Raw genomic sequence first — 21,873 nt, 5'->3', positions numbered from 1 at the left:
GGACAGAGGGGTCCCGGCCCCTGCCCGCAGCTGGGGTCCCAGCGCCCGGGGGGGGGGTCCGTGCTGCCCACCTTAGCCACCCCCCTTTCGGCAGATCCTCTGGCGCCAGTTCCTGAAGTTCAAGGAGACGGAGCTCCCGGCCAAGGAGGCCGACAAGAACCGCTCCAAGGCCATCTTCCAGTCCCTGGAGGTGAGCGGCACCCGCTGCCGGCCGTGCCCGGGGAGCTGGGGGTCCCAGGGGGCTAGGGGTGCCCGGGGGTCCCGGGGTCCCAGGGTGCTGGGGGTCCTGAGGGGCTGGGATCCTGAGGGGCCAGGGGTCCCGGGGTGCTGGGGGTCCTGAGGGGCTGGGATCCTGAGGGGCCAGGGGTCCCGGGGTGCTGGGGGTGTCCTGGGGTGCCAGGGGTGTCCCGGGGAGCCGGGGGTCCCACAGCAGTGCTCAGCGTGCCGTGCCATGTCCCTGCCGGGGCAGAGGCCGTCCCGCGCCTCTCCCATCTCCCGGCTCCCGGGAGGTTTTGCCTCTGGCGGGGAGCAGCTGAGATGTGGCACCCGTGGCCGGGGCTGCCCCCGTCACCGGCTCGGCCCTGCCCACCCTCCGCCGGCGGCCCGGGGGTCCCAGGCAGCGATCTGACGAGCCCGGGGGGTGCAGGGCGCCGTGCAGTCCGGGCAGCTGAAGGTGCCCCCCGGGTACCACCCGCTGGACGTGGAGAAGGAATGGGGCAAGCTGCACGTGGCCGTCCTGGAGCGGGAGAAGCTGCTGCGGGCCGAGTTCGAGAGGCGAGTGCCACGGGCGGGGGGACCGGCCGGGGCGGTGGGGGCTACCGGGTCTGTGTGCGGCGCCGAGGGCTGCTGGAGCTGGGCTGGCACCGCTCCTCGCTCCACGCAGCCAAGCCGCTGGGCCGGGCCGGGGTGGGGTGGTGTCCCGGCCCCCCCGTCCCGCCTGTGATGGAACCACACGGTGCATGAGTCATTGGCCGCCTCCGGGAAGCCAGCGCAGCCGCCGGCCCCGAGCGCGGCACGGCAAGGCAACCGGGCTCTGGTGGCCGTGCCGCGGGCTGGGCTCTGCCGTGCTGCCAGCTTCGTGCCGTCGGGGAGGCTCGCGCTGGAGCAGGGGAGACCGGGCCTCACCGGGGCCGGCAGCACCGGCAGGGAACGGGGCAAGAGCCGGCAGCGCAGGCAGGAGAGGGCAGGGGGGCCAGGCAGGCGGGCAGGGAGCCAGGGCGGGGTGGGGCTGGAGCCCTGCCCGCGGGTGGAGCCGGAGCGGGACAGGGACGGGGATGGGGAGCGGGACAGGGATGGAGAGCGGGACAGGGAGCGGGACGGAGCTCCTCGCTCGGGCAGGGATGGGACCCGGGTCTGCAGGGGGGGTCAGAGCAGGGCTGGCACAGAGTCCCTGCTGGGTCTGCGGGACGGATCCCTGCTGCCCGGGGCGGGATCTGGGCTGTGCCGGGGATGGGATCCATACCACGGACGTACAGGACCTGTGCTGGGTCTGCGGGACGGATCCCTGCTGTGTGGGGTGGGATCGGTGCCCCCAGGGCAGGACCCGTGCCACACGTGGTTGGGATCGGTGACCGCATGCCAATCCCAGCCCCTCCGTCTCCCCACGCAGGCTGGAGCGGCTGCAGCGCATCGTCAGCAAGCTGCAGATGGAGTCGGGGCTCTGCGAGGAGCAGCTCAACCAGGCTGACACCCTGCTACAGTCGGTGAGCCGCGGCTCCGGCTGCGGGGGGGTGGGGGGGGTGCCAGGTGGCACATGGGGTCCTGACCGTGCCCCTGACCGTGCCCCTGACCGTGCCCTGTCCTCAGGACATCCGACTGCTGAACGCGGGCAAGCCGCCGCAGAAGGCGGCCGAGATCGAGCGAGACCTGGACAAGGCGGACGCCATGATCCGGCTGCTCTTCAACGACGTGCAGACCCTCAAGGACGGCCGGCACCCGCAGGGGGAGCAGATGTACCGCAGGTATGGCCGCGCCGGCAGACGGTGTCGCCGTGCTGTGCCCCACATGGCCTGCCCCACGCAGGGTGCCCTGGCACTCGCCTGCCAGCAGGAGCAGCTCACGACCTGTTCCCCTGCGTCCCCGATGTCCCCAACGTCCCTCGTGCCCCCCATGTCCCCTGTGCCCCCCCGTGCCCACACGCTGCCTGCCCGCAGGGTGTACCGCCTGCACGAGCGCCTGGTGGCCATCCGCACCGAGTACAACCTGCGGCTCAAATCGGGCGCGCCGGCGGCGACGGTGACGGTGCCGCTGGGGCAGCGGCCGCGGCAGGAGCTGGACGAGGCCACGCTGCGGTACCTGCAGGACCTGCTGGCCTGGGTGGAGGAGAACCAGCGGCGGCTGGGGGCGGCCGAGTGGGGCGTGGACCTGCCCACCGTGGAGTCCCACCTGGGCAGCCACCGCGGCCTCCACCACTCCATCGAGGAGTTCCGCACCAAGATCGAGCGGGCGCGGGCTGATGAGGTGAGCCGCCCACCTCAGGGTCCCCCCCCACGGCTGCCCCCACCCCTGCTCCCAGCAGCACCGTGGCCGTGCTCCGGCTGGCGGGGGGCTCTGGGGAGAGCAGCCCACCCCGTGCCCCCCCCCCAGCTCTGCCCTCACCGGCTCTGGAGCCCCTCTGTGCCCTGGGCTGCACTGGATGGTCAGGGGACATGGTGCCCCGAGAGCACCCTGCTGCCCCGCGTGCCCTCTGTGCCCCAGGGCTGCCCCCCCCCCCCCGCCCTCCCCGGGTGCTGCCCCACCTTCAGCCCCCTCGCTCTGGGTGGGGGGGATCGGCCATGGGAGCGGGCGCTGCCCCCGGCGCAGAGAGGCTGCTCCCTCCGTGCACGGCGCTCGTCCTGCCCCCGTGCGCCCCAGTGTCGGGGTCTCTCCCCGGACCCCGCCTTCGGCAGGACAGGGTGCTCTGGGGAGGTCGGGGTGCCGCTGTCCCCAGGGGGTGGGACGGGAGGTCCCCGCACTCACGGCACGTCTCCCCCAGGCACAGCTCCCCCCCAGCCCCCGCAACGCCTACCGGGAGTGCCTGGGCAAGCTGGACCTGCAGTACGCCAAGCTGCTGGTGAGGCTCCGGTGGCGGTGGGGGGCGGCGGGGGGCAGGACGGGACGTGGGGGAGAACTGCGGGGGGACGATGCAGGACACGGGGAGACGTGTGGCGGGGATGGTGTGGGACATGGGGGAGATGAGCAGGGAGGAGGGTGCAGGACACGGGGGAGATGTCGGAAGGGGCAGGATGCGGACGAGGACGCAGCCCCTCCCTGCGCCGTCCCCAGAACTCCTCCAAGTCCCGGCTGCGGCACCTGGAGAGCCTCCATGGCTTCGTCAGCGCCGCCACCAAGGAGCTGATGTGGCTGAACGAGAAGGAGGAGGAGGAGGTGAACTTCGACTGGAGCGACCGCAACCCCAACATGACGGCCAAGAAGGAGAACTACTCGGTATGGAGAGAGCCCGGGACACGCCGTCCTGCCCGTCTCGCTGCCCATCCCTGCATGTGGCCATCCTGCACGGTCCCATCCCTCCCCGTCCCTGCATGTGGCCATCCTGCATGGTCCCTGTCCCTGCACACAGCGGTGCTTGCACGGTCCCCGTCCCTGCATGTGGCCATCCTGCACGGTCCCTGTCCCTGCACACAGCGGTGCTTGCACAGTCCCTGTCCCTGCATGTGGCCATCCTGCACGGTCCCCGTCCCTGCATGTGGCCATCCTGCATGGTCCCTGTCCCTCTGGCCTGGCGGTGACGGATTTTTGGAGGTGCCTCCTGCACGCTGCGGCACAGGATGCTCTCTGGCCACCCCGGTGCTGCCATGCCGTGCCGCCACGGCCCCGCTGTACCGTGCTGCTTGCTGAGGCTCCAGCCCTGCTCTTATCTCTGTGCTCTGCTCCTTATCTCGTGCTGTCTGATCTGGGGCTCAGCCCTTCCCCTCTGCTATCTGGCATCTCTCGCTGTCAGTCGAAACCACGACGTGCTCTGCAGCGCTGAGCCCCCCCTTAACCCTGCTTCTGCCACTGCTCTGCTGCACTTGCACGCCTACCCAGGGTCACGTGTCCCCCAGACCGGACGTGGGGGTGTCACAAACCATGCCTGCACCCCCATCCTGCACCGCAGCCTCTGAGCACCTCGGGCCCTGTCCCTCAGCCCCCCTGGCCCCATATCCCATCCCTGAGCACCCTCAGCCCCCCATATCCCCTCCCTTTGCACCCCTAGTCCCCCATGCTCCCCTCCCTGAGCACCCCCAGCCCCCCACGACCCCTCCCTGAGCACTGTCAGCCCACAGCATGAGAACTGCCAGCCCTGGTTCCCCCCCAAGCACCCCCAGCCCTGTCCCTCGGCCCGCTCCACCCCTGTCCCCAAGTGCCCCTACCCCTGTCCCCCCACTCTCTGTGCCCCCCAGCTCCCCACCCAGCGGGCTCCTGTGGTGGGTGCTCACCAAACGCCCCCCCGGCTTGTCCCCGATGCCCCCCCGCAGCCGCAGAGCACCCAGGGTGGGGGCAGGACGGTGTGTCAACCCCGGGCACACACAGACGTGCACGCAGACGTGCACACACACGCACGCACGCGTTACCCTGCCGGGGGTCCGGGTGCTGACCCCCCCGCGCTGTACCAGGGGCTGATGCGGGAGCTGGAGCTGCGGGAGCGCAGGATCAAAGAGCTGCAGAGCACTGGGGACCGGCTGCTGCGGGAGGAGCACCCGGGCAGGCAGACCCTGGAGGTGAGGGGGGCTGGGGGGCCTGGGGGGGGCCAGGGGGGTCTGAGAAGGTCTGGGGGGTCAGGGGAGCCGGGGGGTCACTGGTGTGGGGTGCAGTGCATGGGGCAGTGGGCAGTGTGCGGGGGGCTGTGGCAGTGCAGGCAGCTGCCTGGGCGGGGTGGGGGCTGGCAGCGGACGGAAGCAGCGGTGCCGGTGCCGGTGCCGGTGCCGCCGCGGGCAGGGCAGGGTGCCAGTGTCCCTGTTGCAGGCCTTCCAGGCGGCCCTGCAGACCCAGTGGAGCTGGATGCTCCAGCTGTGCTGCTGCATCGAGGCGCACCTGAAGGAGAACAGCGCCTACTTCCAGGTACGGGGTGGGACGGGGTGCCCCCCCACACACCCACCGCCTGCCGGGCACCCCCCCGCTGATCCCCCCCACCCCCCCAGTTCTTTGCCGACGTGAAGGAGGCCGAGGAGTTCCTGAGGAAGACGCAGGAGAACATGAAGAAGAAATACTCGTGCGACCGCAGCATCACGGTCACGCGCCTGGAGGACCTGCTGCAGGACTGCGTGGTGAGCGACCCCCGCCTGCTGCAGCCCCCGGGGTGACCCCCCCCCAACACATGAGCCCCACTGCAGCCCCCGGGGTGGCGCCCAACCCCACTGCAGCCCCCAGGGTGACCCCTCAACCCCACTGCAGCACCCTAGGTGACCCCCCCATGGGTGACCCCCCCATGTGTCCAGCTGCAGGGTGCTGGGGTGACATTCCCACACACACACCCTGTTGCAGCCCCCCAGGGACGATCCCCCCCTCCACTCACCCCACTGCAGAAGCCTCAGGGGTGACCCCCAACACGTGCACCCCACTGCAGCACCCTGGGGTGACCCCCTCACCGCTGCAGTGACCTCCCAGCAACATGCAGACCCCGCTGCAGGAGGGCCCCCCCCACAATTCCCCTCCCCACTGCAGACCCTCCTCTCGCTGCCCTTGGCAGTGACCCCCCCCACACACCCCAGGGCCCCCGTGGGACCGGGTGAGCCTCCCCTGGAGCCTCCCACTCCCACCCTGCCGCGGGGCTCCCCTCACCCATCGGGACACAGTGAGGGGAGTCCCCCCAGCCCCCCCCTGACCTCCCCCGACCCCTCTGCGCCCACAGGAGCAGAAGGACCAGCTGACGGAGTACGGGGGGCAGCTGGCGGGGCTGGCCCGCCGTGCCAAGGCCATCGTGCAGCTGAAGCCCCGCAGCCCCGGCACCCCCCTCCAGGGCCGCCCGCCCATCCAGGCCGTCTGCGACTACAAGCAAATGGAGGTGCGAGGGGGAGCGGGGGGCCGGGAGGGTGGGGGGGACGTGCGGGGACTCCCCTGCCCGGGCTCACGCCGCCCTGTCCCCGGCAGATCACGGTGCACAAGAACGACGAGTGCGCCCTGCTCAGCAACGCTCAACCATACAAGTGGAAGGTGCTGAGCGCCGCCGGCAGCGAGGCCATTGTCCCCTCCGTCTGCTTCCTCGTGCCGCCCCCCAACAAGGAGGCGCTGGACGTGGTGCACAGGTGAGTGCCGGCCGGGCTCGGCTGCGCTGTCCTTGGCTCCCCGCTCTGCTGCGGGGCCCCGCCGCGCTGCTCCCTCGCCCCCGCTCACGCCACCCCTCCCCAGGCTGGAGGCCGCCCACCAGCACCTCCTGGTGCTCTGGCATCAGCTGCACCTGGACATGAGGAGCCTCCTGTCCTGGCAGTACCTGATCCGCGACATCCAGCAGATCCAGTCCTGGTCCCACCTGACGGTGAGTCCCCCCGCCCCGCCGCTGCAGCCCCACGGGGTTCCCGGGGGTCCTGCTGCGGCGGCGGGGGCTGACGGCGCCTTTTGCCCCCCCCCCCCCAGTTCCGCACGATGCAGGTGGAGGAGTGCCGGCAGGTCCTGCGCAGCCTGGAGACCCACTACCAGGAGTTCCTGCGGGACAGCCAGGACTCGCAGCGCTTCCAGCCCGACGACCGGCTGCACGTGGAGCGGGAGTACAATGCCTGCACCCAGAAGTACGAGCTGCTGCTGCGCAGCCAGGAGAAAGGTGAGCCCCCTCCTCCCTGCCGTGGGCTGCCCCGTGCTCCCTGGGGCATCCCCGCCGTCCCTGGGGATGTGGCCGGGGCGAACGGAGCAGGAAGGCGCTAACCCGTCCCCCGCATCCCCCCAGGAGAGCAGGATGAGTCCCTGTGCAAGAACTACATCTCCCAGCTGAAGGACATCCGTCTGCAGCTGGAGGGCTGCGAGACCCGCACCATCCACAAGATCCGCCTGCCCCTCGACAAGGACCCGGTCAAGGAGTGCGCCCAGCGCATCACCGAGCAGCAGGTAGGCGTGTGCATCGTGTGCACACAGGTGTACAATGCACGCGGACAGGGACCTCGGCGCCCAGAACGGGGCTGGTGTCTGTCCACCCGTGCTGGTGGGGTTTCCCTTCTCTGCTCTGCTCCTTCTGCTCTGGGGTCGGGGGTGGCCGGGGGCCCTGAAGCCGGGTCCCAGCTGGCATGGGATGGCGTTCGGCACGGCATTACACGGGAGATCGGCCATGGGCAGGGCTCGGCCCCACACTGCAGCTGGTGGGTGCCAGGGTGCCAGGCAGTGAGGGACCCTCCTCTCCCTGCAGCAAATCCACCTGGAACTGGAGGGCATCAAGAAGAACCTGGACAAGGTCAGCGAGAAGACAGAGAAGGTGCTGGCCCAGCCAGAGCAGGCCAGCTCGGCTCCCGTCTTGCGCTCCGAGCTGGAGATCACCCTGCAGAAGATGGACCAGGTGTACAGCCTCTCCAGCATCTACCTGGAGAAGTGAGTGCCCAGCTCCGAGCTGCGGCCCTGGGTCATCCCGGGCTGGGGAAAACCACTGCATCGGCCAGGATGAGCCTGGTCTGGCCAGGGGTGGGCTGGTGAGGCCCGGAGGAAGCTGGCTGTGCCGGCACGTCCTTCCCTTCCCGCCTGGGCTCCGGCACTGGCTGAGCCCGTCTCCTCTCTCCGCAGGCTGAAGACCATCAACCTGGTGATCCGCAGCACTCAGGGGGCAGAGGAGCTGGTCAAGAAGTACGAGGACCAGCTGAAGGACGTGCAGACTGTGCCGGCTGACCTCAAGGAACTGGAGGCCAGCAAGGCCGAGCTGAAGGTAACAGCTGGTGCAGCACCGTGCTGGGGAGCGGGGAGCCGGCGGGGGCCGGGGCTGACCCCTGCTCTGTCTGCCGCAGCGGCTGCGCGCGCAAGCGGAGGGGCACCAGCCCTTCTTCAGCACACTGGAGACCGACCTGAGCAAGGCCAAGGACGTCAACGAGCGGATGGTCAGGGGCCACAGCGAGCGTGACGTGGACCTGGATCGCTACCGGGAGAGAGTCCAGCAGCTGCTGGAGCGCTGGCAGGCCGTCCTCACCCAGACAGACCTGCGCCAGCGCGAGCTGGACCAGCTGGGCCGCCAGCTGCGGTACTACCGCGAGAGCTGCGATGGGCTGCTCCAGTGGATCCAGGACGCAAAGCAGCGGCAGGAGAAGATCCAGGCGGTGCCCATCACCGACAGCAAGACCGTGCGGGAGCAGCTGCTGCAGGAGAAGGTACTGCCCGCCGCGGGAAGAGTGGCGCTGGCCTGGCCGGTGCTCTTGGCGGTCCCTGGCCGTGACGGGGCAGCTGTGGGGCACCTGAGCTCACCCCTGCGTGTTTCCCCAGAAACTCCTGGAGGAGTGTGACCGCAACAAGGAGAAGGTGGAGGAGTGCCAGCGCTACGCCAAGCAGTACATCGACGCCATCAAGGTGCGCCCACTGGCCGCACCTGCCCGTGCCGGGCTGGCCTCCCTGGGGGTGCCGGGTCAGGCGTGGGGCTGGGGAGGGGCAGTGGCCCCAGAAGGGGCTGGGGCGCTCGCTGGGGATGCTGGCCAGCGCTGAGGACCCCTTTCCTCGGCAGGATTATGAGCTGCAGCTGGTGACCTTCAAGGCGCAGGTGGAGCCAATGGCCTCTCCGGCCAAGAAGCCCAAAGTGCAGTCTGCATCCGATAGCATCATCCAGGAGGTGAGGGGGCCCTCTCCGTGTGGTGGTCTGGGGCTCCCCACAGGTCCTGGTGTGCGGCTGAGCCCGGGTGGTTCCTAGCCCAGGCGCGGAGGGCTGCAGCGCTTTGCCAAAGGGGTGGGCACAGGGTGGCTGCTGTGCAGGCTCCCCTCCATCCGGCGCCAGCACCGTGGGGTGCCAGCAGCTGGGCTGGGGGTGCCACGGGCACGCTCCCCTCCTGCTGACCCCTGTTGTCTGCTGCAGTATGTGGACTTGCGGACGCGGTACAGTGAGCTGACCACGCTCACGAGCCAGTACATCAAGTTCATCACGGAGACGCTGCGGCGGCTGGAGGAGGAGGAGGTAGGGGAGCGGCGTGCGGGCACGAGGGGTGGCATGACTCCGGCTGCATTCTCTCTCCTGCATAACAACGGGGAACATGGTTCATGATGACTGCTGGCCCCCCATCACTAACGCTGGCCCGTGGCCTCTAACCCCACTCTGTTCTGGGCTCCTGGGACCAAAGCTGCTGGCTCTGGGTGCAGCGGGTCTCCGAGCTGAGAGCGCCGGCCAGGGCAGCATGCAGAGCTCGCTCCGGGCACCGCCGGGCTCTGGTGTGACTGGTGGTAGGAGGCACTTCCCAGATACACGTAGCGCAGTCAGCATCCGCCTTCCGCATGAATGCTGTGCTCGGGCGCCGCGGGACCGGAGCCCTCGGGTGTTCTGTCTTGGTAACCTTTCTAACTCTTGGTTTCTGCCCTTGGAAGTCGAGCTGCTTTGCCAGTGCTTTGTCTTGGGGGATGTTTGTGTTGGTGGGGATCTAATGGAGGGTAAAAAACCAGGATGACTCTGGCATCCCTGCACCAGGTACTCACTCTGCGCATGTCCTCCTCCCCATGGCACCCTCCGCCTCACCCCATGGCCGCCAGCAGCCTGCGCGCCCCTCCTGCCCGCTGCACCCCCGCCCTCCGGAGAACCGCTCGCCCCCGCGCTCCTCGTCCTCCTCTGCCTCTGCCTCTGCTCCCCAGCCCTCGCTGCACCCCTGGAGGTGGCACGAGGGGTCCCAGCCCTGTGGCACGGGGGTCCGGCTCACCTGCATATGCACTGCCCAGGTCCTGCACGGAACGTGTGCCTGCCTTGCTCATGGTGCATGTGGCATGAGTGCTCTGCGGCACGGCCCCGAGCTGTGCACGAGCCGTGTCAGCCCTTCGGCAGGTGACCGGCTGGCCGGGTTGCCTGGGGTGGGCTAGCGGCGGGGACTCGAACCAGCTGGGGCAGCACAGGCCAGAGCTCGGATTGCTCTCCACGTCGTCGAGGCTTTCTCGGCAAGGAAAGCTCCGCTGGCACCTCCCTCGCTACCCGCTCCCCTCTGTCCCGCTCACCCCGGTGCTCCAGCTGGGTCTCTCGTTTCCCCACGGTGATGGCTCTTGGCGCTGGCCCCTCTGTCACAGGGAGCCCCGCAAGCATGGGAGGAGGCTCCCCTCTGCAGGGAGCCGGGCAGGGCTCTCCCTGGAGGGCAGCGGGCACGGTGGTGGTGTGCAAGCTGCTCGCATCCGTCTCCATCGCCTCGGGCTTTGCTCGCGCTCCATCCCTTCCCTGTGGTACGAGGGTCATCCCGCTTCTTGCACTGCTGTCTTGGTCCTGTCGCCCATCCGCCTGCGCTGTGCTCAGTGAGACACGGTAGTCATGTGTCCCCTGTCTGCCATACGTCTTCTGGAAGCTGGCATCACCGCCTCCAGCTCGCGGGGAGGCCCAGGGACCAAAGCCATTCCATGCGCATCCTCCACCCCTCCGCCCCGGACCGTCCCATCTCTTGGTGGTGCGTGGTTGTGGCTGGCATTGACGCCGCGGCTCGGTCGCATCCCTTGTGATTTCTTTCTCTCTCCCCTCTCTGTTTTCTCTGCACCCTCTTTCCCCTCCAGAAAGCCGCCGAGAAGCTGAAGGAGGAGGAGAGGAAGCGGCTGGCGGAGGTGGAGGCCCAGCTGGAGAAGCAGCGGCAGCTGGCCGAGGCCCACGCCAAAGCCAAGGCGCAGGCAGAGGCAGAGGCGCGGGAGCTGCAGCTCCGCATGCAGGAGGAGGTCACCCGGCGGGAGGTGGTGGCCGTGGACGCCGAGCAGCAGAAGCAGAACATCCAGCAGGAGCTGATGCAGCTGCGGCAGAACTCCGACCACCAGATCAAGTCCAAGGTCAAGTTGATTGAGGAGGCCGAGTACAACCGCAAGAAGGTGGAGGAGGAGATCCGCCTCATCCGCCTCCAGCTGGAGAGCACCGAGAAGCAGCGAGCGGGCGCTGAGACGGAGCTGCAGGAGCTGCGGGCCCGCGCCGAGGATGCCGAGCGGCAGAAGAGGCAGGCACAGGAGGAGGCTGAGCGCCTGCGCCGGCAGGTGAAGGAGGAGAGCCAGAAGAAGCGGGAGGCAGAGGAGGAGTTGAAGCGCAAAGTGCAGGCCGAGCGGGATGCGGCGCGGGAGAAGCAGAAGGCGCTGGCGGACCTGGAGAAGCTGCGGCTGCAGGCGGAGGAGGCTGAGCGGCGGATGCGGCAGGCGGAGGCTGAGAAGGAGCGGCAGATCCAGGTGGCCCAGGAGGTGGCCCAGCGGAGCGCCGAGGCTGAGCTGCAGAGCAAGCGGTTGTCCTTTGCTGAGAAGACGGCGCAGCTGGAGCTGTCGCTGCAGCAGGAGCACATCACCGTGGCCCACCTGCAGGAGGAGGCCGAGCGGCTGAAGAAGCAGCAGCTGGAGGCCGAGCAGTCGCGGGAGGAGGCCGAGAAGGAGCTGGAGCACTGGCGGCAGAAGGCCAACGAGGCGCTGCGGCTGCGGCTGCAGGCGGAGGAGGTGGCCCACAAGAAGGCGCTGGCACAGGAGGAGGCAGAGAAGCAGAAGGAGGATGCGGAGCGGGAGGCCCGCAAGCGTGCCAAGGCGGAGGAGTCGGCCCTGCGGCAGAAGGAGCTGGCGGAGGAGGAGCTGGAGAAGCAGCGGGAGCTGGCAGAGGGCACGGCCCAGCAGAAGCTGGCGGCAGAGCACGAGGTGATCCGGCTAAAGGCGGAGATGGAGAACAGGGAGCAGCAGCGCCTGCTCCTGGAGGAAGAGCTCTTCCGGCTGAAGAAGGAGGTGAGCGAGGCCATCCACAAGAGGAAGGAGGTGGAGGAGGAGCTGGCCAAGCTGCGGGCCGAGATGGAGATCCTGCTGGAGAGCAAGGCCAAGACGGAGGAGGAGTCGCGCTCCACCAGTGAGAAGTCCAAGCAGCGGCTGGAGGCCGAGGCCAGCAAGCTGCGGGAGCTGGCCGAGGAGGCTGCCCGGCTGCGGGCCCTCTCCGAGGAGGCCAAGCGGCAGCGGCAGCTGGCAGAGGACGAGGCTGGCCGGCAGCGGGCCGAGGCCGAGCGCATCTTGAAGGAGAAGCTGGCGGCCATTAATGAGGCCTCACGGCTGAAGGCGGAGGCAGAGATCGCCCTGAAGGAGAAGGAGGCAGAGAACGAGCGGCTGCGACGGCTGGCAGAGGATGAGGCCTACCAGCGCAAGCTGCTGGAGGAACAGGCTGCCCAGCACAAGCAGGACATCGAGGAGAAGATCGCCTTGCTGAAGCGCTCCTCGGAGAGCGAGCTGGAACGACAGAAGGGCCTGGTGGAGGACACGCTGCGGCAGCGGCGCCAGGTGGAGGAGGAGATCCGTGCCCTGAAGGCCAGCTTCGAGAAGGCCTCGGCGGGCAAGACCGAACTGGAGCGGGAGCTGAGCCGCATCCGCGGGGAGGCAGAGGAGGTGCAGCGCAGCCGGGAGCAGGCCGAGCGGGAGGCCGAGCGGCAGCGGGCGCTGGCGCTGGAGGAGGAGGGCCGCCGGCGGGAGGCTGAGGAGAAGGTGCAGGCCATCCTGGTGGCTGAGGAGGAGGCCGCACGGCAGCGGCGGCTGGCCCTGGAGGAGGTGGAGCGGCTGAAGGCCATGGTGGAGGAGGCCAGGAGGCAGAAGGAGCTGGCGGAGAAGGAGTCGGAGCGGCAGATCCAGCTGGCGCGGGAGGCGGCGCAGAAGCGGATCGCGGCAGAGGAGAAGGCCCACCTGGCCGCCGTGCAGCAAAAGGAGCAGGAGCTGCTGCAGACAAGGCAGCAGGAGCAGAGCCTCCTGGACCGGCTGCGGGAGGAGGCCGAGCGGGCCCGGCGGGCAGCAGAGGAGGCCGAGTTCGCCCGCAGCAAGGCCGAGCAGGACGCCAGCCTCTCCCAGCAGCGGGTGGAGGAGGCCGAGCGGCTGAAACAGCGTGCGGAGGAGGAGGCGCAGGCCAAGGCGCAGGCGCAGGCGGACGCGGAGAAGCTGCGGAAAGAGGCCGAGCTGGAGGCGGCCAAGCGGGCGCAGGCAGAGCAGGCGGCCCTGCGGCAGAAGCAGCTGGCGGATGCCGAGATGGAGAAGCACAAGAAGTTTGCTGAGCAGACGCTGCGGCAGAAGGCGCAGGTGGAGCAGGAGCTGACCAAAGTGAAGCTGCAGCTGGATGAGACAGACCACCAGAAGGGCATTCTGGACGAGGAGCTGCAGCGGCTGAAGGAGGAGGTTAGCGACGCCGTCCGGCAGAAGGCCCAGGTGGAGGAGGAGCTCTTCAAGGTCCGGGTGCAGATGGAGGAGCTGGCAAAGCTGAAGAGCCGGATTGAGGAGGAGAACAAGGCGCTGATCCTCAAGGACAAGGACAACACGCAGAAGTTCCTGGCGGAGGAAGCCGAGAAGATGAAGCAGGTGGCGGAGGAGGTTGCCCGGCTCAGCGTGGAAGCCCAGGAGGCCGCCCGCATGCGGAAGCTGGCTGAGGACGACCTGGCGCAACAGCGGGCGCTGGCGGAGAAGATGCTTAAGGAGAAGATGCAGGCGGTGCAGGAGGCCACCCGGCTGAAGGCCGAGGCGGAGATGCTGCAGAAGCAGAAGGACCTGGCACAGGAGCACGCCAAGCGGCTGCAGGAGGACAAGGAGCAGATGCAGCAGCGCCTGGCCGAGGAGACTGAGGGTTTCCAGAAAACCCTGGAGGCTGAGCGCCGGCGGCAGCTGGAGATCACGGCTGAGGCAGAGCGCCTCAAGCTGCATGTGGCAGAGATGAGCATGGCCCAGGCCAAGGCCGAGGAGGAAGCCAAGCGGTTCAAGAAGCAGGCAGAGGAGATCAGTGAGAGGCTACACGAGACTGAGCTGGCCACGCAGGAAAAGATGACGCTGGTGCACACTCTGGAGATCCAGCGGCACCAGAGCGACCAGGACGCGGAGAAGCTGCGGAGAGCCATCGCTGACCTGGAGCAGGAGAAAGAGAAGCTGAAGCAGGAGGCGGTGTTGCTGCAGCAGAAGGCGGAGGAGGTACTGGGCTATGGGTCCCCCTTAGCGGTGGTGGTACGCAGGGAGGCCTTCCCTCTCCCCAGCCGCCCCGCGCCGTGTCCCAGGACAGCAGGCGTGCGGGTGGCTGGCCAGGCTCTGGGAGCCACGCTGTCCATTCCCCAAGGACCATTGCTGCAGCCCGCACCTGGCGGGCATGGGCATGGGGCTGGCTGCTGGCACCGTCCAGAAGGCAGAGGCGTCACCAAGCCTCCCGCCCCAGCATCTGTCCCCCCTGCCAGGGGTCACGGTGAGCAGCTGCTTGTGGGGCAGGACCCCCACATGCGAGTCAAGGGCGTGCACAGAGCCAGAATCAGGTGCAGAGAGGCAAACCCAGCAGGGAGGTGTTGGAGAAGGACCTCCCACCCCCCACCCTCTTCTGCTGCCAGCAGCTTCTGCCATGGAGGGGTGATCACCACCCCCTGTGCTGGCTTTTTGGCCCCGTGGAGTGTCCTGCCTCATTCCTTTCTGTAGACAGGAGCCATCCTCAGCTCCCAGCCTTGCTACCGGGTGGGGAGTCCCTGACCTCCACAGAAGAGCTCATGTCTTTTTCCCTGCTCGTTCCACCCTTGTGTTGTTTGCTGTGGCTCCCTAACCCCAGCTCTGCTGCCTTAACTCTTAACCTACATAGCAGAGTGGTTGGGTGTCTCTGCGCCCCTAACAACCCGGTGCCACCCCTGCTGCCTGTTCCCCCGCCCCAGCCTGCCCCCGCTGCCCCTCCAGTGCTGCCCTCCTGGGCAGACAGTGCCATCTGACTGCGCTGTCCTCTCTCCCACCCTAGATGCAGGTGGCCCAGCAGGCGCAGCTCCGCCAGGAGACGCAGCTCCTCCAGCAGACCTTCCTGACGGAGAAGGATGCCCTGCTGCAGAAGGAGAAGTTCATCGAGGAGGAGAAAACGAAACTAGAGAAGCTCTTCAAAGATGAGGTGGACAAAGCCCAGAACCTGAAGGCAGAGCAGGAGCGGCAGCAGAAGGAGATGGAGCAGGAGAAGCAGCAGTTGAAAGCCATGCTGGATGAAGCCAAGAAGCATCAGAAAGAAGCAGAGGAAAACGTCCGACACAAGCAGGAGGAGCTGCAGCAGCTGGAGAGACAGCGACAGCAGCAGGAGAAACTCCTGGAAGAGGAGAACAAGAAGCTCAGGGAGAGGCTCGAGCAGATGCAGGAAGAGTACAAGGTTGCCCTGGCCCAGACACGAGAGATCATGATCCAGACGGATGACCTGTCTGAGGAGGCCGCGGTTATGACAACGCAGCTGCTGGATGTCAAAGCTGTGCCCAATGGCAGAGATGCGGTGGATGGCTTAGCGCAGAACGGGGAGCCGGAGTTTGCGTTTGACGGCATCCGTCAGAAGGTGTCTGCAGAGAAGCTGGCTGATGCTGGCATTTTGAGCAAGGAGAGCTTAGACAAGTTGGTGAAGGGTGTTGTGAGTGTTGGTGAGCTCTCGCAAAGGGAAGATATCAAGAAGTACCTGCAGGGCAAGAGCAGCATTGCCGGTTTGTTAATCAAGCCCACTAATCAAAAGATGAGCATCTATGAAGCCATGAAGAAGCAGCTGCTCAGCCCAGGCACCGCGCTGGTCCTCCTGGAAGCGCAGGCTGCCTCTGGCTTTATAATTGACCCTGTGCGAAACGTGAGGCTCTCGGTGAACGAGGCAGTGAGAGAGGGCGTGATTGGGCCAGAACTGCACAACAAGATGCTGTCTGCTGAACGGGCGGTAACCGGCTACAAGGATCCGTACACAGGCGACAAGATCTCCCTCTTCCAGGCCATGACAAAGGATCTCATTGTCAAGGAGCATGGCATCCGCCTGCTCGAGGCCCAGATCGCCACTGGCGGCATCATCGACCCCGTGCACAGCCACCGTCTGCCTGTAGAAGCTGCCTACAAGCGGGGCTACTTCGATGAGGAGATGAACCAGGTCCTCTCTGACCCCACCGATGACACCAAGGGCTTCTTTGACCCCAACACACAGGAGAACCTCACCTACCTGCAGCTCATGGAGCGGTGTGTGACTGACCCAGACACGGGGCTATGCCTCCTGCCACTCACTGACCAAGCAGCCAAGGCAAGAGAGCTGGTCTACACCGACAAAGAAGCTAAGGATGTCTTTAAGAAGGCCACGGTGACGGCACCGTTTGGCAAGTTCCAAGGGAAGACGGTGACCATCTGGGAGATCATCAACTCCGAATACTTCACTGAGGACCAAAGGCGGGACCTGATCCAGCAGTACAGGACTGGCAAGATCACAGTGGAGAAGATCATTAAGATCATCATCACGGTTGTGGAGGAAAGTGAGAAAAAGAGCCAGATGTGCTTTGAGGGCCTCCGGGCCCCTGTGCCTGCCGCTGAGCTGCTGGAAAGCAAAATCATCAACAAGGACCTCTACAACCAGCTGCACCAGGGCAAGAAGTCTGTGAAGGATGTGGCGGAGATGGAGTCTGTGCGGCAGTACCTGAAGGGCACAGATGCCATTGCTGGTGTCCTAGTGGAGTCAACTGGCCAGAAGCTCACCTTCTATGAGGCCCTGAAGAGAAACCTGCTGAAGCCAGCGATTGCCCTGTCCCTGCTGGAAGCACAGGCTGCCACCGGCTACATCATCGACCCTGTGAGGAACAAGCTGTTCTCCGTTGATGAGGCGGTGAAGGCCGAGGTGGTGGGGCCGGAGTTTCACGAGAAGCTGCTGTCCGCAGAGAAGGCGGTGACTGGCTACAAGGATCCCTATACGGGCCAGACAGTTTCCCTCTTCCAAGCGCTCAAGAAGGGCCTCATCCCCAGCGACACTGGGGTCCGTCTGCTGGACGTCCAGCTCGCCACTGGAGGCATCATCGATCCTGTGAACAGCCACCGGCTCCCACTCGAGGTCGCCTACAAACGGGGCTACTTTGACCCAGAGATAAACGAGGCTCTGTCCGAGTTCCGAGATGACGCCAAGGCTTTCTATTGTCCCAACACCCAAGAGCACCTCACCTATGCCCAGCTGCAGAAGAACTGCCACCATGACAAGCAGACTGGCTTCTGCCTGCTGCCCCTGTCAGACAAAGCCATCCAGTCGCAGCAGGAGGAGGTCTACACAGACAGCCAGGCGAAGGAGTGCTTTGACAAGGCAACCGTAGAGGTCCCAGTGGGCAGCATGAAGGGCCAGACAATGACCATCTGGGAGCTGATCCACTCCGAGTACTTCACCGAGGAGCACAGGCGGGAGCTCCTCCGACAGTACAAGACCGGCAAGGTGACCATCGAGAAGATCATCAAGATTGTGATCACCATCATCGAGGAGGCGGAGACCAAAAAGCAGGAGAAGCTGACGTTCAGCGGTCTCCGGGCACCCGTACCTGCCAGTGAGCTGGTGGAATCCCGCATCATCAGCAAAGCCCAGTACGAGCAGCTGAAGGAAGGCAAGAAATCGGTGAAGGACCTCTCTGAAACAGATGCGGTGAGGAGATTCCTGCATGGCAGTGACTGCATTGCTGGTGTCTATGTGGAGGCGACCAAGGAGAAGCTGAACATCTACGAGGCCATGAAGAGGAAACTGCTGAGGCCCAGCACTGCTGTGGTCCTCCTGGAGGCCCAGGCAGCGACCGGGTTCTTGATTGACCCCGTGAAGAACCGGAAACTGTATGTCAACGAGGCCGTGAAGGCTGGTGTCGTTGGGCCTGAATTGCATGAGAAGCTGCTGTCCGCCGAGAAGGCTGTCACTGGGTACAAGGACCCCTACTCGGGCAACACCATCTCCCTCTTCCAGGCCATGAAGAAAGGACTCATCGTCAAGGAACATGGCATCCGCCTGCTCGAGGCCCAGATCGCCACTGGTGGCATCATCGACCCCGTGCACAGCCACCGCCTCCCCGTGGAGGTGGCCTACAAGCGCGGCTACTTCGATGAGGAAATGAACCGAACCCTCTCCGACCCCACCGATGACACCAAGGGCTTCTTTGACCCCAACACCCACGAGAACCTCACCTACCTGCAGCTGAAGGAGAAGTGCATTGAGGATCCTGAGACGGGCCTGTATCTGCTGCCCTTGCGGGAGCCTGAGAAGCCTACAGTGGTGGAGACCACCAAGGTGTACACAGAGGCAGAGACACGGAAGGTGTTTGAGGAGACACAGGTGGACATCCCCGTGGGCAGCAGGGCAGGCTCCTCCATGTCACTGTGGGAAATCATGCACTCAGACCTGCTGCCTGAGGAGCAGCGGAAGCAGCTCATGGAGGAGTTCCAGTCAGGCCGTGTGTCCAAGGAGCGCATGATCATCATCATCATTGAGATCATCGAGAAGACTGAGATCATCCGGCAGCAGAATCTCACGTCCTATGACTATGTCCGGCGCCGCATCACGGCCGAGGACCTCTACGAGGCCAAGATCATCTCTCTAGACATCTACAACCTGCTGAAGCAGGGCTCCAAAACTTTCCGGGAGCTTCTGGACGTGGAGACTGTGTGGAAGTACCTCTATGGGTCGGGCTGTGTGGCTGGCATCTACATCCCCTCTTCCAAACAGAAGCTCAGTATCTACCAGGCGCTGAAGAAGGGACTGATCAACTCCGAAGTGGCCCGCTCCCTCCTGGAGGCCCAGGCTGCCACCGGTTTCATGATCGACCCCACAAAGAACGAGATGCTGACCGTTGATGAAGCGGTCAGGAAGGGCGTAGTGGGGCCTGAAATCCATGACCGGCTCCTGTCTGCAGAGAGGGCCGTGACCGGTTACAGAGACCCATACAGCGAACAGAAGATTTCCATCTTCCAGGCCATGAAGAAAGACCTCATTCCCAGCGAAGAGGCCCTCAAACTCCTGGATGCCCAGATAGCCACCGGTGGCATCATCGACCCGCACCTGGGCTTCCATCTTCCCCTGGAGGTGGCCTACCAGCGGGGCTTCATCAACAAGGACACATACGACATGCTGTCCGAGCCCAGCGAGGTGCGAAGCTATGTGGACCCATCCACGGAGGAGAAGCTCAGCTACACACAGCTCCTGAAGCGCTGCCGGAAGGATGAGAACAGTGGGCTCCTCCTGCTCCCGCTCTGCGACACGAGGAAGCTCACCTTCCGGGGGCTGCGGAAGCAGATCACCGTGGAGGAGCTGGTCCGTTCGCAGGTGATGGATGAGGCCACTGCCCAGCGCCTCCAGGAAGGCCTCACCTCCGTTGAGGAGGTCTCTAAGAACCTGAAGAAGTTCCTGGAGGGCACCAGCTGCATTGCTGGTGTCTTTGTGGACTCCACGAAGGAGCGGCTGTCCGTGTACCAGGCCATGAAGAAGGGTATCATCAGGCCAGGCACCGCGTTTGAGCTCCTGGAAGCACAGGCAGCCACGGGGTATGTGATTGACCCCATCAAGGGCCTCAAGCTGACAGTGGAGGAAGCTGTGCGGATGGGCATCGTGGGCCCCGAGTTCAAGGACAAGCTGCTCTCTGCTGAGAGGGCGGTCACAGGCTACCGGGATCCCTACTCCGGCAAGCTCATCTCCCTCTTCCAGGCCATGAAGAAGGGTCTGATCCTGAAGGACCATGGCATCCGCTTGCTGGAGGCCCAGATTGCAACGGGAGGCATAATTGATCCCGAGGAGAGCCACCGCCTCCCTGTGGAGATTGCCTACAAGAGGGGCCTCTTCGATGAGGAGATGAATGAGATCTTGCTGGATCCCAGCGATGACACCAAGGGCTTCTTCGACCCCAACACAGAGGAGAACCTCACCTACCTGCAGCTCATGGAGCGGTGCATCACTGACCCAGAGACTGGCCTCTGCCTCCTGCCCCTGAAGGAGAAGAAGCGGGAGAGGAAGACCTCCTCCAAGTCCTCCGTCCGCAAGCGCAGGGTGGTGATCGTCGACCCGGAGACAGGCAAGGAGATGTCTGTGTACGAAGCCTATCGCAAGGGCCTCATCGACCACCAGACCTACCTGGAGCTGTCGGAGCAGGAGTGCGAGTGGGAGGAGATCACCACCTCCTCCTCTGATGGCGTGGTGAAGTCAATGATCATCGACAGGCGCTCAGGCCGCCAGTACGATATCGATGATGCCATCAGCAAGGGCCTGATTGACCAGTCGGCCCTGGACCAGTACCGCTCAGGCACCCTCTCCATCACCGAGTTTGCAGACATGCTTTCCGGCAACATGAGCGGCTTCCGGTCGCGCTCGTCCTCCGTGGGATCATCCTCCTCCTACACGGTCAGTCCGGCCCCCACCCGCACGCAGATATCCATGTGGAGTGACCCAACCGAGGAGACCGGGCCGGTGGCGGGCATCCTAGATACGGACACTTTGGAGAAGGTGTCCATCACGGAGGCCATGCACCGCAACCTCGTGGATAACATCACGGGGCAGAGGCTGCTGGAAGCCCAGGCCTGCACCGGCGGCATCATTGACCCCAACACCGGGGATAAGTGCTCCGTCGCCGACGCCGTGAACAAGGGCCTGGTCGACAAAATCATGGTGGACCGCATCAACCTGGCGCAGAAGGCCTTCTATGGCTTTGAGGACCCACGGACCAAGACGAAGATGTCGGCGGCCCAGGCCCTGAAGAAGGGCTGGCTGTACTACGAGGCTGGGCAGCGCTTCCTGGAGGTGCAGTACCTGACGGGGGGCCTGATCGAGCCCGACGTTGAGGGCCGCGTCTCCTTGGACGAGGCACTGCAGAAGGGCACCATCGACACGCGCACCGCCCAGAAGCTGCGTGACGTCAACACCTACTCCAAGTACCTCACCTGCCCCAAAACCAAGCTCAAGATCTCCTACAAGGACGCTATGGACCGGAGCATGATCGAGGATGGGACTGGCCTGCGGCTGCTGGAGGCCTCCTCCCAGTCCAGCAAGGGCTACTACAGCCCCTACAATGTCAGCAGCGCTGGATCCACCTCTGGCTCGCGGTCGGGCTCTCGGACCGGCTCCCGGTCGGGCTCCAGGCGAGGGAGCTTCGATGCCACCGGCTCTGGCTTCTCCATGACCTTCTCTTCCTCCTCCTACTCTTCCTCGAGCTTTGGGCGCAGATACGCCACGGGTCCCTGCAGCGCCGAGGAGGCGGCTGCCCTCGCCTTGTCCCTCCCGAGCCGGAGCTGCGGGCAGGAGGCGAGTGGGGAGCGGCCGGGGCTGCCCGGGACCCCGCTCCGTGTGGCCTGAGACCCGCTGGCCCCCGCCCGAGGAACCCGCCGCCTCGCCTGCTCCGCATGTGGCAACGCTGCTCTCTAATCACTAGTATTTTTTTTTTTTAATTTTTAAACTCCATTCTTCTTCCAAAGCAGTGCCTAAAGTTTAACCAAAAAGACTAGACTAATATATTAATATATACGATTGTTCTGACAGTATTTGTATATTAAGAGATGAGAGAGAAAACACACTACCCTCCCAGATCTGCCGCCCCGGGACCCTGCTGCCGTTCCTGCCCTCTGCAGAGCCCGTCCCGCTTGGACACCCCAAGGCAGAGCCGGAAAACAGTTCCGTGTTTTTTGATCTAACCACTTAGTGACTCTTTTGTAATTAACCCTGCCGGCTTCATCCCCCACGCCCCGAAGGAGGAGACGACCCTGTGTCCCCGCGGTGCACCGCAGCCGGCCGTGCCGGCAGGACCGAGGAGGACGTCGCGGGCTCCCTGCCGGACAGCCAGACCCTCCGTGCCGGCCCCGGAGCTGCTGCCTGGACCCCTTCCACCTGCCCTCGGCGTGGCGAGGAGAGGAGGGGGCTCTGCGCCCCGGCTCCCGAGCTGCCCCGGCTCCCTGGGTTGGCCTCCCGGCACGTCCCTGCTACTGCGCCGCGGAGCCGGTGCCCCGACCGTAAGTGCACGCTGGCGCTGCCTGGTGCTTCCGCGCCGTGCGGAGGGACCTGCCTCCGCTCTGCCGCTTCTCCCACCGAGGGGCTTCGCTGCGTGTCCGCCGCCGCCTCCG

The 21,873-nt window shown here is 65.7% G+C and overlaps 1 protein-coding gene across 1 annotated transcript in view; it reads left to right on the top strand.

Moving 5' to 3' along the window:
- PLEC (plectin) overlaps window positions 1-21,873 on the top strand; it is a 78,708-nt gene that overhangs the window by 21,960 nt on the left and 34,875 nt on the right. The window contains exons 10-32 of the mRNA XM_054818517.1: window positions 95-190; window positions 647-774; window positions 1,610-1,703; window positions 1,807-1,961; window positions 2,154-2,460; window positions 2,975-3,052; window positions 3,265-3,426; window positions 4,596-4,700; window positions 4,945-5,040; window positions 5,121-5,246; window positions 5,831-5,983; window positions 6,070-6,224; window positions 6,328-6,454; window positions 6,553-6,736; window positions 6,860-7,017; window positions 7,313-7,491; window positions 7,681-7,819; window positions 7,899-8,255; window positions 8,368-8,451; window positions 8,603-8,707; window positions 8,948-9,046; window positions 10,606-13,986; window positions 14,783-21,106. Coding sequence (XP_054674492.1) covers window positions 95-190; window positions 647-774; window positions 1,610-1,703; window positions 1,807-1,961; window positions 2,154-2,460; window positions 2,975-3,052; window positions 3,265-3,426; window positions 4,596-4,700; window positions 4,945-5,040; window positions 5,121-5,246; window positions 5,831-5,983; window positions 6,070-6,224; window positions 6,328-6,454; window positions 6,553-6,736; window positions 6,860-7,017; window positions 7,313-7,491; window positions 7,681-7,819; window positions 7,899-8,255; window positions 8,368-8,451; window positions 8,603-8,707; window positions 8,948-9,046; window positions 10,606-13,986; window positions 14,783-21,106 — 12,792 coding nt within the window. The remainder of the gene's footprint in view (window positions 1-94; window positions 191-646; window positions 775-1,609; window positions 1,704-1,806; window positions 1,962-2,153; window positions 2,461-2,974; window positions 3,053-3,264; window positions 3,427-4,595; window positions 4,701-4,944; window positions 5,041-5,120; window positions 5,247-5,830; window positions 5,984-6,069; window positions 6,225-6,327; window positions 6,455-6,552; window positions 6,737-6,859; window positions 7,018-7,312; window positions 7,492-7,680; window positions 7,820-7,898; window positions 8,256-8,367; window positions 8,452-8,602; window positions 8,708-8,947; window positions 9,047-10,605; window positions 13,987-14,782; window positions 21,107-21,873) is intronic.

Source organism: Grus americana, chromosome 2 (genome assembly GCF_028858705.1).
Source record: "Grus americana isolate bGruAme1 chromosome 2, bGruAme1.mat, whole genome shotgun sequence".
NCBI lineage: Eukaryota > Metazoa > Chordata > Aves > Gruiformes > Gruidae > Grus > Grus americana.
The sequence above is the reverse complement of the archived record's forward strand: the minus strand, read 5'-3'. Positions and strand labels throughout refer to the sequence as shown.